We start from the raw sequence: 17,344 nt of genomic DNA, 5'->3' as shown, positions 1-17,344 counted from the left end.
AGCCAAAGATGGAGAAGCTCTATATAGTCAGCAAAAACAAGACCAGGAGCTGACTGGGGCTCAGATCATCCTTATTGCCAAAATCAGACTGAAATTGAAGAAAGTGGGGAAAACCACTAGATCATTCAGTTATGACCTAAATCAAATCCCTTATGATTTGATTTATACAGTGGAAATGAGAAATGGATTCAAGGGATTAGATCTGATAGACAGAGTGCCTGAAGAACTCTGGACGGAGGTTCGTGCCACTGTACAGGAGGGAGGGATGAAGACCATCCCTGAGGAAAAAAAAATGTAAAAGGACAAAATGCTTGTCTGAGGAGTCCTTACAAATAGCTGTGAAAAGAAGAGAAATGAAAGGCAAAGGAGAAAAGGAAAGATATACCCATTTGAATGCAGAGTTCCAAAGAATAGCAAGGAGAGATAAGAAAGCCTTCCTCAGTGATCAGTTCAAAGAAATAGAGGAAAACAATAGAATGGGAAAGACTAGGAAATGGCTACCCACTCCAGTATTCTTGCCTGGGAAATCCCATGGACTGAGGAGCCTGGTGGGCTACAGTCCATGGGGTTGCCAAAGAGTTGGACATGACTTAGAGACTAAACATTAACACAAATTTTTCAGTTTCTGTTATGTGAGTACTGTAAGAAGCTAAATAAATAAAAACATTTTTTTGTGTGATTAAAAAAAAAGATCTAGTTTCTCTGAGCCTCTGTCTTTTAATCTGGAAAATGGACCAATACTACAGCACACCAAATGGTTACAGGGACAAAAGGAAGGAATTTACATGAAATGCTGTGAGAGAATCAATGGCAGGAATGACTGAGGCCTGCAAGAAGGACCTCCATGTTTGCTGCCCGTGCTGAACTTTGAACATGGAAAAATAAAGCAATTGAATAGTTGGCTGAGTTGCCAGAAGGAAAGAATAATGCTGAGAACTGGGTGTTTTCTGGACTAAGGAAATCCCACCTGCCCCCAGTAAAGGATAAGTAAGCTCGATAACCGAGTCATGTGTGGAACAGATTTACTCTCCTGTCCAGATCTTCAGTCACCAGCTTGTGTAGCCTTCCTCTCTTCCCCATAACCCCTCTGCCCATTTTCTCCGATCAGACACTATTCTGGTTTCCTCCCAAATCTGTGATCCCCCAAACTGCAATTCTAAGATCCCAGATAAACTGCCTTGTCACCTCTTTATAGAGGTCCTTTCTGTTGACATTACTATAAAAACAGACAGCACTTACCGTGGTGCTCGTCATTCAAACTATGAACCAGAATCTCAAAAAATGATTATCTGATTTTGAACCATGCTTTAAAGAGGGGATAAAAGACACAAAATAATGGCCTATTTTCCCCATAATTTCACAAGGTAGATATTATACTCCTTGGCTAAGGAATCCGAAGCTCAGAGAGGTTAAGTAAGAGCATAGTCACCAGCTGGCAAACAACTGAGCAGAAAATTTAAAACTTCACCTGCCTGACTTCAGATCCTCTACTATTACCACCACACCAGTCTGTTTCTTTTTAAATAAGCCAACATATAAACTTTTTCTTAACAGTAAATGAAAAGACATTTATGTTCAAAAACTAACTCCTCCTGATCATTCACAATTAATGAAATACAGTAAACATAATTTGAGTGTAGCTTAAACTGTGTCCAAATGGGATAAAACAGGTCACCTGGGAAATTAGATTTTGTAGAATACAATCATTCAATCTTACATTGTACTTAATGGAGACAGTTTTTTAAAAACAAACATTTTCAGGAAGCAATTGACTGGTCTATCAATTTTGTCATTATTTCTCTATGATACATCTATAGCATGGAGCAGCTGAAGCAAAACAAGATAAACTTCCCTATAAGTAGCAGTAAAGAACTCCTCTGTCTTGGGGGGTTTGGTCTTCCCAGCAAAAACACAGAGGAATCTTTAGCCTGAGTTCACTTTTTGTTTTTTACTTCTGTTTTTTTTTTTTTTTTAAGTTTGTATTTAAAAGATTGTTTAATTAAAAAAAAAAAAAAAGGATTTCTTAGCTCTGTGGCTTTTGGAAGGAAATGATTCTGAAAATACTTCATGTCTGTACACACTTTTATCCTGAAATGAAGTCTTCACTAGAGATGAGTGCCAGCTATTAAATTTTATTATGGGGCCCTGGGGCAGAAGGATAATCTTTTTAAAAAAAGTGAACAGTTGAAAAATGACAGTGGTGGTGAAGAGCAATTAAGAATAAGAGTGGATGGGAGATGTATATGTGAGAGTGAAGGTGTTGATTTAAACACTTTAGGAAAGTTTTTGAGCACAAATCATGTCCTGACAAGTGACTTAAACATCTTTTCTTTGAAACACAGTGAAAGGTGGTAGTTAAATTTATATGCTGCGGAGTCACACGGTCTGGGATCAAATCCCAGCTCTGTCACTTCCTAATTTTGTAATTTTAGGTAATTTACTTAAACTCTTTGAGATTCTGTTTTCTCACCTGAATATTAGGAGTAATTAGTGCTTTCTAAGGTTGTTTTGATGATTCAGCATAATCACTAATGCATGTTGTCATTGTGTTTGATGTAATAATGATGATGATGTTTGATGTTATAGAACTTACTTGACATATATATTAAAGTCTCCTGTGACCTTAGAAAACAGTTTTGAGGAATGGCAACTACTTAAGAACCATCTTTTTACAATTGAATAGATTCAGGAAATGGTGTAAAAGAGACAACTTGTCTATTTAAATAAAATATCAAATCAGTTTCCTTTAAGAAACATTAAAGGTATTCATAAAAAGAAAAGCTTATGAAATAAAGCCTTCTAGTAAATAATCATGAGTTTATACGTGTTTTTGAAAGTGCACAAATGTGTACTCCTCCTAGGAGGACTTATCGATTTGTATGTGTATTTCAAGCAGGCATCTTACGCACACAGTGCTTGTGGCCGACAGCACTCTCCCCTGGGAAGGTGGCTCTGTAATTGCAGTGAATGACAATTCTATTTGTAGACATGACTTCCTATAGCCTGCACTCCTTTCTGTGATTATTATTTAAAAAATACTTGTCCTCAAATGATTTCATCTTCCTGGGTTCAAAGGAGAAAATTCCTTAGCACAAGAACCTTATAGTTAACATATATCTGAACTGGAAGTGTATATTCCCCTACCCATAAAATCATCTGAGTGTCCTGCAGCCTAAGAAATACAAAAGGCATTTCAATACTAAACACCCTCAATCTACCACTTAGGCCAAAAAAAAAAAAAAAAGAAACAGAAAATCAGAAGTATTAATATCATTTGACCTGCAGGGCAGTTTTCCCCATTCTACCCACTCTTTTTTGCTTATAAACAAAAGCACAATATTCACATTGATAGATATCAACAGTAAGAGAACTTACCTTCTTTCAACCAAGAAATGTTATTTTTGTCATTTTCAAAATGCTTAGCTGTTCTGACTTTTATCTTTTCCAGCTCAGTTTCTGACATCTAAGTGGAAACAGAATTGATGATATAAAAAATTCATTAAGAACCCAAATTTATAACATGGAACCTTATATTTAGAGACGACTGCCATATTATAGGAACATTTTATCTCTGTAGTTTTTCAGCTCCCTGTCTGATGTTAAATTTTATATTTTATCCACGTGTAGTATTTTACAACACTACATGGAAAATGAAACTTTAGAAGATATTTCACTGTCAGCAGTCAAGATTGCTGTAAGCTCTGATTTCTGAATACAAAAGAAAAACAGATGAACAACTAGCCTCCGATTTGTCAAAATCCAAACATTCAGTGCTGTTTCAATGTTTTTCTTAATAGTCTAGAGAAAAGCATGCTTCAGAGAGATACACAAAGATAGAAAGGCTAAGAAACACAGAAGGACCTTTTTAGCAGTGTGGTGGATGAAATGAGAACCCTATGACCTCCGCCAGGCCACATTGAGCTTCCTGAGGTATTGAGACCCAGTAAGCATCCTCAGTGCATTGCACTTGACTTCCTCCCAGACTTGGTCACAGTGAGCTAGGATGCTCCACTTGCATCAGCACCTCTATGTCCTTACCTGTGTGTTCCCAGGGGTGGAGGCCCAAGGCGAGGGATGGGGAAGCAGCGTGGCAATGCTCTGGACAGCCTCCCTTGTCATCTCTCGGTGTCCAGCATTCCTCTGCCCTGCCAGAAGTGAGCGAAGAAGAAAATACACTCCCTCCCTGGGTGGTGCTAGATTTGTATTGCTGCCAGAAGCATCTAACTTGCGGCTGAGAGGTTTTTTTTTCTTTTAAGGTAATATAAAGCCTGTGGTTCAAAACAATAAAAACCTTCTCCTGGCTAGCACTTATTTAAAATGACACTCTGCAAAATAGGGTAAAAAGAATGAACTCTTTTCAAATGGATGGGGTTTCTCCAGTCCCCTTCCTTCCACACCCGCCATTCATCACTTATGGTTAATATTAAAAGGTGTAGAAAAAAAGAGATTGAAAAATATATGTAGACTATTTGGGTTAACAGAACAAAGAAGGGAAGCCTCTCTGGGTTTATTTTCTAGATGTTCACCCTGCAGCTGCTGTTTTGAAAGGCAAGTGTTTCTAACATTTTATAGGTAACAAGAAAACATTTCAAGTTCTTTTGAGAGTCTGCAGATAATCCAAAAAGAATTTGAAATCACATTCCAAAGAGGATTTGTCATTAGATTCTTAGGCAAAGATACTGTTTTCAACAGAAGTTGAACAACAAAAAGCATAACACTTAGGTATGAATGATAATAAATCATCCGACATTCCTAAATGCCTTTTTTTCCATTATGAAAAAAAAATCATTATTTTTTGACCCTAAGTGGTTTGCTTCCTCCAGTGTCTTTAACCTGGAAACTGTTATCTGATTGTCTTGTGTCCATTTCACCTCTTTTCCCCAACTTCATTTCTTCTATTTTGCTCTCAGTTTCATATGAAAATTGACTGATCAACATAGTTTTTAAAAACAATAAAACTGGGAGCAGAGATAAATTTCAGATTCCTGTAACAGCCAATAAAAACCTTGACTGTTCAGAATCTATAACATTATTTTCACCCTATAGCTTCAAGTTTTAAGATTTCCCCAGGGTGCCTAACCTTCTTTCCACTTTAACCTAATTGTAGTGCTGCAGTTCCTTGAACTTACCTGCTTTTGTTACTAACATTTCAGAATGTTGCCTCGAAGTCCCATCTTTACTCCACATTGAAGTCTTCTTAATCTCACTCATCTAGAAATGATCATTCCCTTCTCTTGAGACTTCTGTCATACACATATCCATTGTGGTCTTAGGTAAACTACCTTTATTTTCCTGATAAGATTATAACCCATAATACTTCCCTCCTCACCACACCCCCACTTCTGACATTATCAGTTCAGTTCAGTTCACTCCTGCCCAAGTCTTTGCAACCCCATGGACTGCAGCATGCCAGGCCTCCCTGTCCATCACCAACTCCCAGGGTTTACTCAAACTCATGTTCATTGAGTTGGCAATGTCATACAGACATCTCATCCTCTGTTGTCCCCTTCTCCTCCCACCTTCAATTTTTTTCAGCATCAGGGCCTTTTCCAATGAGCCAGTTCTTCACATCAGGTGGCCAAAGTATTGCAGTTTCAGTTTCAACATCTGTCCTTCCAATGAATATTCAGGACTGATTTCCTTAAGGATTGACTGTTTGGATCTCCTTGGAGTCCAAGGGACTCTTAATAGTCTTTTCCAACACCACAGTTCAAAAGCATCAATTCTTCGGCACTCAGCTTTCTTTCTTTTTTTTTTTTTTTAATTTTATTTTGTTTTTAAACTTTATATAATTGTATGAGTTTTGCCAAATATCAAAATGAATCCATCACAGGTATACATGTGCTCCCCATCCTGAACCCTCCTCCCTCCTGCCTCCCCATACCATCCCTCTGGGTCGTCCCAGTGCACTAGCCCCAAGCATCCAGTATCGTGCATTGAACCTGGACTGGCATCTCGTTTCATACATGATATTTTACATGTTTCAATGCCATTCTCCCAAATCTTCCCACCCTCTCCCTCTCCTGCAGAGTCCATAAGACTGTTCTATACATCAGTGTCTCTTTTGCTGTCTCATACACAGGGTTATTGTTATCATCTTTCTAAATTCCATATATATGCGTTAGTATACTGTATTGGTGTTTTTCCTTCTGGCTTACTTCACTCCGTATAATCGGCTCCAGTTTCATCCACCTCATTAGAACTGATTCAAATGAATTCTTTTTAATGGCTGAGTAATACTCCATTGTGTATATGTACCACCTCTTTCTTATCCATTCATCTGCTGATGGACATCTAGGTTGCTTCCATGTCCTGGCTATTATAAACAGTGCTGCGATGAACATTGGGGTACATGTGTCTCTTTCCCTTCTGGTTTCCTCAGTGTGTATGCCCAGCAGTGGGATTGCTGGATCATAAGGCAGTTCTATTTCCAGTTTTTTAAGGAATCTCCACACTGTTCTCCATAGTGGCTGTACTAGTTTGCATTCCCACCAACAGTTTAAGAGGGTTCCCTTTTCTCCACACCCTCTCCAACATTTATTATTTGTAGACTTTTGGATCGCAGCCATTCTGACTGGTGTGAAATGGTACCTCATAGTGGTCTTGATTTGCATTTCTCTGATAATGAGTGATGTTGAGCATCTTTTCATGTGTTTGTTAGCCATCTGTATGTCTTCTTTGGAGAAATGTCTATTTAGTTCTTTGGCCCATTTTTTGATTGGGTCATTTATTTTTCTGTAGTTGAGCTGTAGGAGTTGCTTGTATATTTTTGAGATTAGTTGTTTGTCAGTTGCTTCATTTGCTATTATTTTCTCCCATTCTGAAGGCTGTCTTTTCACCTTGCTAATAGTTTCCTTTGATGTGCAGAAGCTTTTAAGGTTAATTAGGTCCCATTTGTTTATTTTTGCTTTTATTTCCAATATTCTGGGAGGTGGGTCATAGAGGATCCTGCTGTGATGTATGTCAGAGAGTGTTTTGCCTATGTTCTCCTCTAGGAGTTTTATAGTTTCTGGTCTTATGTTTAGATCTTTAATCCATTTTGAGTTTATTTTTGTGTATGGTGTTAGAAAGTGGTCTAGTTTCATTCTTTTACAAGTGGTTGACCAGTTTTCCCAGCACCACTTGTTAAAGAGATTGTCTTTAATCCATTGTATACAGGAGGACACCAGCCCCACGCAGACAGCAGCCCAGGGGGTCACACCAGTCCTTCTGTCCTCACACTGGCAGATGAAGGTCTCTACTCCGGAGCTTTGGTGGGGGCCTGGGCACCCTTGGCAGCTGGAGCCGCAGCCGCAGGTGGCTTGGCCTTGGTTGAAGCCTTGGCCTGGGACTTTGGCCGGCAGAGCCTGAGGCCCTTGGCGATGCGAGCACGAGCGCGCTTCCCCAGCTTGGGGTGAGCGATGTAGGCAAGTCGGCTGAGCTTGCGGCTGCCGCCTGTTGGCATCTTGGGCTTGATCTCCTTGGGCTTCACGAGGGCCTTGACAGCCTCAGCACATGCACTCATGGCCTTGGCATTGTTGGCCTGCATCTTCTTCAGGCCCTTCTTGTTGTGCTTCTTGGCAAAGCGCATGTTCCTCAGGAACTTGGGGTCTACCCCCTTAAGAGATTCATATCGTTGTGATCGGGGTTTCTTGATGCCGTTTCTATGCCATTTTCGGGACTGGTTGTGCGTGGTGTGGTTCTTGGACTTGGCCATGTCTGCACCGGGGCCCGCAGATACCAAAGCGCGTGGGACCGGAAGAGCTCAGCTTTCTTTATAGTCCAACTCTCACATCCATACATGATTACTGGAAAAACCATAGCCTTGACTAGACGGACCTTTGTTGGCAAAGTAATGTCTCTGCTGTCTAGATTGGTCATAACTTGTCTCCCAAGGAGTAAGCATCTTTTAATTTCATGGCTTCAGTCACCATCTGCAGTGATTTTGGGGCCCCCAAAAATAAAGTCTGCCACTGTTTCCACTGTTTCCCCGTCTATTTCCCATGAAGTGATGGGACCAGATGCCATGATCTTAGTTTTCTGAGTGTTGAGTTTTAAGCCAACTTTTTCACTCTCCTCTTTCACTTTCTGCCACAAGCATGGTTTTATCTGCGTATCTGAGGTTATTGATATTTCTCCCGGCAATCTTGATTCCAGCTTGTGCTTCATCCAGCCCAGCATTTCACATGATGCACTCTGCATAGAAGTTAAATAAGCAAGGTGATAGTATACAGCCTTGACGTATTCCTTTTCCAGTTTGGAAACAGTCTATTGTTCCATGTCCAGTTCTAACTGTTGCTTCCTGACCTGTGTACAGATTTCTTGAGAGGAAGGTCAGGTGGTCTGGTATTCCCATCTCTTTCAGAATTTTCCACATTTTGTTGTGATCCACACAGTCAAAGGCTTTGGCATAGTCAATAAAGCAGAAATAGATGTTTTTCTGGAACTCTCTAGCATTTTTGATGATCCAGTGGATGGATGTTGGCAATTTGATCTCTGGTTCCTTTGCCTTTTCTAAAACCAGCTTGAACATCAGGAAATTCATGGTTAAGACATTACTGAAGTCTGGCTTGGAGAATTTTGAGCATTACTTTACTAACGTGTGAGATGAGTACAATTGTGCGGTAAAGTCTGAGCAATCTTTGGCATTGCCTTTCTTTGGGATTGGAATAAAAACTGGCCTTTTCCAGTCCTGTGGCCACTGCTGACTTTTCCAAATTTGCTGGCATGTTGAGTGCAGCACTTTCACAGCATCATCTTTCAGTATTTGAAATAGCTCAACTGGAATTCCATCACCTCCACTAGCTTTGTTCATAGTGATGCTTTCTAAGGCCCACTTGACTTCACATTCCAGGATGTCTGGCTCTAGGTCAGTGATCACATGATTGTGATTATCTGGGTCGTGAAGATCTTTTTTGTACAGTTCTTCTGTGTATTCTTGCCACCACCTCTTCTTAATATCTTCTGCTTTTGTTAGGTCCGTACGATTTCTGTCCTTTATTTAGCCCATCTTTGAGTGAAATTTTCCCTTGGAATCTCTAATTTTCATGAAGAGATCTCTAGTCTTTCCCATTCTGTTGTTTTCCTCTATTTCTTTGCATTGATCACTGAGGAAGGCTTTCTTATCTCTCCTGGCTATTCTTTGGAACTCTGCATTCAAATGGGTATATCTTTCCTTTTCTCCTTTGTTTTTCACTTCTCTTCTTTTAACAGGTATTTTTTAGGCTTCCTCAGACAACCATTTTGGTTTTTTGCATTTCTTTTTCTTGGGAATGGTCTTGATCCCTGTCTCCTGTACAATGTCATGAACCTCCGTCCATAGTTTATCAGGCACTCTTTCTATCAGATCTAGTCCCTTAGATCTATTTCTCACTTCCACTGTATAATCATAAGGGATTTGATTTAGGTCATACCTGAATGGTCTAGTTGTTTTCCCCACTTTCTTCAATTTCAGTCTGAATTTGACAATAAGGAGTTCATGATCTGAGCCCCAGTCAGCCCCAGGAGGTCTCGTTTTTGCTGACTGTAGAGCTTCTCCATCTTTGGCTGCAAAGAATATAATCAGTCTGATTTCAGTGTTGACCCTCTGGTGATGTCCATGTGTAGAGTCTTCTCTTGTGTTGTTGGAAAAGGGTGTTTGCTATGACCAGTGCCTTCTCTTGGCAAAACTCTTTTAGCCTTTGCCCTGCTTCATTCTGTATTCCAACGCCAAATTTACCTGTTACTCCAGGTGTTTCTTGACTTCTTACTTTTGCATTCCAGTCCCCTATAATGAAAAGTACATCTTTTTGGGGGGTGTTAGTTCTAGAAGGTCTTGTAGGTTTTCATAGGATCATTCAGCATCAGCTTCTTCAGCATTACTGGTTGGGGCGTAGACTTGGATTACTGTGATATTGAATGGTTTGCCTTGGGAATTAACAGAGATCATTCTGTTGTTTTTGAGATTGTGTCCAAGTACTGCATTTCAGACTTTTTTGTTGACTATGATGGCTACTCCATTTCTTCTAAGGGATTGTTTCTCACCATAGTAGATAAATGGTAACCTGAGTTAAAGTCACCTATTCTAGTCCATTTTAGTTCGCCGATTCCTAAAATGTCAACATTGACTCTTGCCATTTCCTGTTTGACCACTTCCAATTTGCCTTGATTCATGGACCTAACATTCCAGGTTCCTATGCAGTATTGCTCTTTACAGCATCAGACTTTACTTCCATCACCAGTCACATCCACAGCTGGGTGTTGTTTTTGTTTTGGCTTCATCCCTTCATTCTTTCTGGAGCTATTTCTCCACTGATCTCCAGTAGCATATTGGGCACCTACCGACCTGGGGAGTTCCTCTTTCAGCGTCCTATGTTTTTGCCTTTTCATACTGTTCACTGGATTCTCAAGGCAAGAATACTGAAGTGGTTTGCCATTCCTTTCTCCAGTGGACCACATTTTGTCAGAACTCTCCACTATGACTCATCCGTCTTGGGTGGCCCTACATGGCATGGCTCATAGTTTCACTGAGATAGACAAGGCTGTGGTCCATGTGATCAGATTGGTTAGTTTTCTGTGATTGTGGTTTCCATTACTAGAATTAGATTGGTTGGTTTTCTGTGATTGTGGTTTTCAGTCTGTCTACCCTCTGATGGAGAAGGATCAGAGGCTTATGGAATCTTCCAGATGGGAGACACTGACTGATGGGGAAATGGTTTTGTTCTGATGGGCAGGGCCATGCTCAGTAAATCTTTAATCCAATTTTCTGTTGATGGGTGGAGCTGTGTTCCCTCCCTGCTACTTCAGTTCAGTTCAGTTCAGTCGCTCAGTTGTGTCCAACTCTTTGCGACCCCATGAATTGCAGCACGCCAGGCCTTCCTGTCCATCAACAACACCTGAAGTTTACCACCCATACTCCTGTTTATCGAGTCGGTGATGCCATCCAGCCATCTCATCCTCTGTCATCCCCTTCTCCTCCTGCCCCCAATCCCTTCCAGCATCAGAGTCTTTTCCAATGAGTCAACTCTTCACATGAGGTGGCCAAAGTATTGGAGTTTCAGCTTCATATTCAGTCCTTCCAATGAACACCCAGGACTGATCTCCTTTAGGATGGACTGGTTGGATCTCCTTGCAGTCCAAAGGACTCTCAAGAGTCTTCTCCAACACCACAGTTCAAAAGCATCAATTCTTCGGCACTCAGCTTTCTTCACAGTCCAACTCTCACATCCATATATGAGCACTGGAAAAACCGTAGCCTTGACTAGACAGACCTTTGTTGGCAAAGTAATGTCTCTGCTTTTGAATATGCTACCTAGGTTGGTCATAACTTTTCTTCCAAGGAGTAAGCGTCTTTTAATTTCATGGCTGCAGTCACCATCTGCAGTGATTTTGGAGCCCAGAAAAATAAAGTCAGCCACTGTTTCCCCATCTATTTGCCATGAAGTGATGGGACCCGATGCCATGATCTTAGTTTTCTGAATGTTGAGCTTTAAGCCAATTTTTTTACTCTCCTCTTTCACCTCATCAAGAGGCTTTTTAGTTCCTCTTCACTTTCTGCCATAAGGGTGGTGTCATCTGCATGTCTGAGGTTATTGATATTTCTCCCGGCAATCTTGATTCCAGCTTGTGCTTCTTCCAGTCCAGTGTTTCTCATGATGTACTCTGCATATAAGTTAAATAAGCAGGGTGACAATATACAGCCTTGACGTACTGCTTTTCCTATTTGGAACTAGTCTGTTGTTCCCTGTCCGGTTCTAACCCTGCTATTTACCTGGGGCCAAACTATGGTGGAAGTAATGAAGATAATGGCGACCTCTTTCAAAAAGCAGCATGCACTGCTACACTCAGTGCCCCCAACCCTGCAGGAGGCCACCACCGACCCACGCCTCTGCTGGAGTTCCTGGACACTCACAGGCAAGTCTGGGTCAGTCTCTTGTGGGGTCACTGCTCCTTTCTCCTAGGTCCTGGTGCACAAGGTTCTGTTTGCACCCTCCAAGAGTCTATTTCCCAGATCACCTACAGATAAATAATGGTTGGATAAACAAAACCATGATATCAAAAAACAATGGTGTTTTCCTTGTCCCAAAGCGGACCTTATTAAAAGTTCCTTTGGTTGTCTCTTTTCTCTAGTTTAAGTGTTTTATGTCTCTTCATCATAAATTTGGAGACCAAATCTAATGCCCTTAATAGTTTGGGCATTGACCTTTGGAAAAGCAAATTATCTAAGTTTTAGCTATTAGTGGGGTCAGAAAGATATTTGGTAAATAGCAGTGACAGTGATCTTAAAACAGGAACAGAGACATCATCTGAGCTAAAGAAATCAAGGTGCAAATGCTGTCCAGATGAGATGAAATAATCAGGAGAGACTGGGTTAACCCCAAACACTGCTGGTCATATTATTCATCCTAGTTTGTTTTCAGTTGTATTTTAATATTAGACTCTGTGATTATCCATGTTACTCCTCAATGGAAACATTTTTTAAGATTCACCGTGGCTTTAGATCTCTGTGAGTTCACAAATTGCATAACCTCTTCTTCTGTGCAGTTTCTGAGAGACCCTACTCCTACTTCTGTGTCACGATGAATCCTTATTTCACATTCTGTGATTGTCTTTATATATTTTATGTTCAACTATACTAGTTTCCAATCATCTATCCCTAGAGAGACACTTAATTCAAATCCTTGCCCACATTTTTACTTTGGAGGTTATGGATTATTCCTGAAGTAAAAGTGAAAGTCGCTCAGTTATGTCCAGCTCTTTGTAACCCCATGGACTATATGGTATGTGGAATTCTCCAGGCCACAATACTGGAGTGGGTAGCTGTTCCCTTCTCCAGGGGATTTTCCCAACTCAGAGACTGAACCCAGGTCTCCCACATTGCAGGCAGATTCTTTACCAGCTGAGACACCAGGGAAACCCATGGATTATTCCTGATTGTGATTTATTCTTGGATTATTCTTGATTTATACATATTTTCCTCTTGTTTTACTTTTGCAGTTACTGTGATATAGTTATTTGTATTTGTTAAGTGAGTTGCAAACTTTAAACTCCTTTGTATAAATAGTTCTGAGGAGGGAATTATTAACAAGCTAAAATTCATTTCTCATTTGGAAATACTATCCAATTTTGACTGATATATTTTAATCATGTCCTAACAGTTAAAATGTTTCTCTTGTTCCATTTCATTATTTTTCTCTCCTTAGCCTTTTGTCACCCTCTAACTTCACTTTTGCTCTCTGAATTTGGCTTTTTTTTTTTTTTGAAGACTGGGTAACATTACTTAAATTTTCTATATGGGATTTTTTTTTTTTACTTTGAAGAGTACCATATTTTGAAACCAAACAACTCATTTTTTTCTTGTCTTTGTATTAGCAATAATTTTTAATGCAAACTATAGAGACATTAATGGACTTCCCTAGTGGCTCAGTTGTAAAGAATCCACCTACCAATGCAGGAGATGCAGGTTTGATCCATGAGTCAGGAAGATATTCTGAGGAAGGAAATGGCAACCCATTCCAACATTCTTGTCTCTGTCCCATGGGTAGAGGAGTTTGGCAAGCTACAGTCCATGGGGTCACAAAAGAGCTGGACACAACCTAGCAACTAAACCACAACAAACAATAATATAGACATTAATAAATGTGATATTTGATTTTTTTCCCACCTATTTCATCAGAAAAGATGATAAAAGTAAGCATCAAGTACTTTTTCCTGTTGTTGTTGTTCAGCTAAGTCATGTCTGACCCTTTGCAACCCCATGGACTGCAGCATGCCAGCCTTCTCTGTCCTTCACTATCTCCCAGAGTTTGCTCAAATTCATGTCCATGGAGTTGGTGATGCTATCTAACCATCTCACCATCTGCCACCTTCTCCTTTTGCCTTCCATCTTTCCCAACACCAGGGTCTTTTCGAATGGGTTGGTTCTTTGCATTAGGTGGCCTAAATATCAGTCCTTCCAATGAATATCCAGGGTTGATTTCTTTTAGGATTGACTGGTTTTAATCTCCTTGAAGTCCAAGGGACTCTCAAGAGTCTTCTCCAGCCCACAATTTGAAAGCATCAATTCTTGGGCATTCAGCCTTCCTAAAGGCTTCCCTGGTGGCTCAGATGGAAAAGAGTCTGCCTGCAATGCATGAGACATGGGTTCGATCCCTGGGTTGGGAAGATACCCTGGAGAAAGAAATGGCAACCCACTCCAGTACTCTTGCCTAGAGAATTTCATGGACAGAGGAGCCTGGCAGGATATAGTCCATGGGGTCACAAAGAGTCGGACATAACCGAACGACTTCACTTTCTTTCTTTTCTTTCAGCCTTCTTAATGGTCCAATTCTCACATCCGTACATGACTACTGGAGAAACCATAGCTTTGACTATGTGGACCTTTGTTGGCAATATGATGCTTCTGCTTTTTAATATGCTGTTTAGGTTTGTCATAGCTTTTCTTCCAAGGAGCAAGCGTCTTTTGATTTCATGGCTACAGTCACTGTCTGCAATGATTTTGGAGCCCATGAAAAGAAAATCTTACTGTTTCCACTTTTTCCCCTTCTATTTGCCATGAAGTGATGACACCGGATGCCATGATCTTAGTTTTTTGAATGCTGAGTTTTAAGCCAGCTATTCATTCTCTCTTTCATTCTCATCAGGAAGCTCTTTAGTTCCTCTTTACTTTCTGCCATTAAAGTGGTATTATTTGCATATCTAAGGTTGTTGATATTTCTCCCAGCAATCTTAATTCCAGCTTGTGATTCACCTAGCCTGGCATTTCGCATGATGTGCTCTGCATATAAGTTAAATAAACAGGATGTCAATATACAGCCTTGTCATACTCCTTTCCCAGGTTTGAACCAGTCAGTTGTTCCATGTCCAGTTATATTAATAACCTTTGCTTCTTGACCCACATGTAAGTTTCTCAGGAGACAGATAAGGTGGTCTGGTATTCCCATCTCTTTAAGAATTTTTCATAGTTTGTTGTGATCCACACAGTCAAAGGTATTCACATGGTCAATGAAGCAGAAGTAGATGTTTTTCTGGAATTCCCTTGCTTTCTCTATGATCCAGTCAAGGCTGACAATTTGATCTCTGGTCCCTCTGCATCTTCTTAACCCAAGTTTTGCATCTGAAAGTTCTCAGTTCATGTACTGCTGAAGCCTAGCTTGAAAGATTTTGAGCATAACCTTACTAGCATGTGAAATGAGCGCAATTGTATGATAACTTTATCCTGAATCAACTATAAGCCACAAGTGTCCTCATTGAATGGAACTTACAGGCATTCCATACTGATGGCAATCTCTAAATCATTCATTCACCCACCTAGAGAAGTACTTGGCCCACATAATTCTCCATCTGGATGATGGAGTCTAGTTTGGACTGGGTTTAGTTTTTTGAGCTAGACCGGGCCTTAGGATGAATAAGATAAACACAGTTGATGATAGGAAGTAAAAAAGAGTTAAGTCTAGTGGATTCCAGGCAGAGCAGACTTGGAATAAATGGTCCAAAAGGATGCTCAGACATGACTGGCCAGCATCTAAAGTCAGACTGGTCTGACAAAGCTCCAAGAAGAATAAGCACGTTTTTGAAAGAATCCCCTGTCCAATTTGTGTTTCTTATGCTCATTTCAAATAATGAACTAAACAATTCAGACCCAGGAATGCAGTCTCCAGGCTCATGTTTTCTTGTTAAATTCTTTTTTGGTTTTCTTTTCTAAAAGGATATAGTTTGAATGTACTTTTATTTTGTTATTCCTTTCCTTTTATTTTGACTCATGCAGCATAATTTCTAGTTCCCAGTCAAAATCTGATCCAGAGATAGAATCTTTAAGGGCAGAGTATCCAGGATATGGATCTTTGACAAACAAATATCTGCCAGATAATCATGTGTTTCTTCTTCTTTTTTATTTTAAAATAAAATTGAATGTGTGAAGCTAGAGCCTTGTTTAACAAACAAATAATTATATGCTGTCATATTAGTCTTTTGTGGTTGTCTACAAAATCATTACACTGTCTCTTGCCATTGCTTTTATAACAGTGGTATTATATGTATAGTGCACGATATGATATTAATCAATGTGTAGAGAAGTCACCAGCTTAGATTATTGAATTTGAGGGCTCTTGTAGAGTACATCTTTCTGAAAGATTGGTGAAAATGAAAATGGTATAGGATGTGTACTACTCCTTTGAAAGTTTGTTTTCTGCTGTAGAGTGGAATCTCTGTATTATTTAGAACAGTTAATTAACATTTGTAGTAGCCATTCTAATGACCGTTATATGCCATCACATTTTACATTTTAAAATTCTCTTTGAGATTATGTGGTGTTGGAACAAAAATACATGTGGAATAAATAAACGTTGGTCCAAAGTATCAAAGGCAAAGGCAAATAAGACAAGAAGAAAATCCCTATTTGTAACATAAGCTTTCTCAGTTGAAAGTTACAGTTAATACCACAAGACATACCAATTCAAGGATTTATTAGATGTTAGATCTTATGAAAAGTTTAGGTTTAAGAAATGACACTTGGGATATAAAATGCATTAAGTTTTATTCACGTTTCATGCCAAATCATTAAAAAAAAAAAGCTTTTTACCTTGACCTAATTATTTTTACGCCTTATAGAGTTTCTTTTACTGACATAGACCTTGATTGGGACTGAGAAAACATGTAAGAAAAAACATGTGAATGACACTTGCTAGTAGGTTATGAAGATTTTTATCTCCTTGGGATTATGGTATATCCTTTAACTTACTACTGTCCAGTTAATGTAAATATTGTTCCACTTCACATCAAATGTAGTAACTTTCAGTTCAGTTCAGTCATTCAGTTGTGTCCGACTCTTTGCGACCCCATGAATCGCGGCATGCCAGTCCTCCCTGTCCATCACCAAATCCCGGAGTTCACTCAAACTCATGTCCATCGAGTCGGTGATGCCATCCAGCCATCTCATCCTCTGTCGTCCCCTTCTCCTCCTGCCCTCAATCCCTCCCAGCATCAGAGTCTTTTCCAATGAGTCAACTCTTCGCATGAGGTGGCCAAAGTACTGGAGTTTCAGCTTTAGCATCGTTCCTTCCAATGAACACCCAGGACTGATCTCCTTCAGAATGGACTGGTTGGATCTCCTTGCAGTCCAAGGGACTCTCAAGATTCTTCTCCAACACCACAGTTCAAAGCATCAGTTCTTCGGCGCTCAGCTTTCTTCACAGTCCAACTCTCACATCCATACATGACTACTGGAAAAACCATAGCCTTGACTAGACAGACCTTTGTTGGCAAAGTAACGTCTCTGCTTTTCAATATGCTGTCTCAGATCAGATCAGATCAGTCGCTCAGTCGTGTCCGACTTTGTGACCCCATGCATCGCAGCACGCCAGGCCTCCCTGTCCATCACCAACTCCCG

General features: G+C 40.1%; 2 protein-coding genes and 1 long non-coding RNA gene across 3 annotated transcripts in view; 1 reads left to right on the top strand and 2 right to left on the bottom strand.

The window, feature by feature from the left end:
• Positions 1 to 4,593, bottom strand: part of MDFIC2 (MyoD family inhibitor domain containing 2) — a 116,994-nt gene extending 112,401 nt beyond the window's left edge. Inside the window, exons 1-2 of the mRNA XM_061397390.1 lie at positions 4,039 to 4,593; positions 3,376 to 3,463 (exon numbers count right to left, since the gene is read on the bottom strand). Of these exons, the coding sequence (XP_061253374.1) occupies positions 3,376 to 3,463; positions 4,039 to 4,119 (169 nt within the window). The 5' untranslated portion in view covers positions 4,120 to 4,593. The remainder of the gene's footprint in view (positions 1 to 3,375; positions 3,464 to 4,038) is intronic.
• Positions 1 to 17,344, top strand: part of LOC133235672 (uncharacterized) — a 703,684-nt gene that overhangs the window by 243,946 nt on the left and 442,394 nt on the right. The gene's annotated exons all lie outside the window — the stretch shown is intronic.
• Positions 7,222 to 7,745, bottom strand: LOC133234941 (large ribosomal subunit protein eL29-like). Its single transcript, XM_061395643.1, has one exon. It carries the CDS (start codon positions 7,694 to 7,696, stop codon positions 7,238 to 7,240), a length of 459 nt encoding a protein of 152 aa, XP_061251627.1. The 5' UTR covers positions 7,697 to 7,745; the 3' UTR covers positions 7,222 to 7,237.

This window comes from Bos javanicus, chromosome 22 (genome assembly GCF_032452875.1).
Source record: "Bos javanicus breed banteng chromosome 22, ARS-OSU_banteng_1.0, whole genome shotgun sequence".
NCBI classification, from domain to species: domain Eukaryota; kingdom Metazoa; phylum Chordata; class Mammalia; order Artiodactyla; family Bovidae; genus Bos; species Bos javanicus.
Note: the sequence above shows the minus strand (reverse complement) of the source record. Positions and strands in the feature narration are given on the sequence as shown.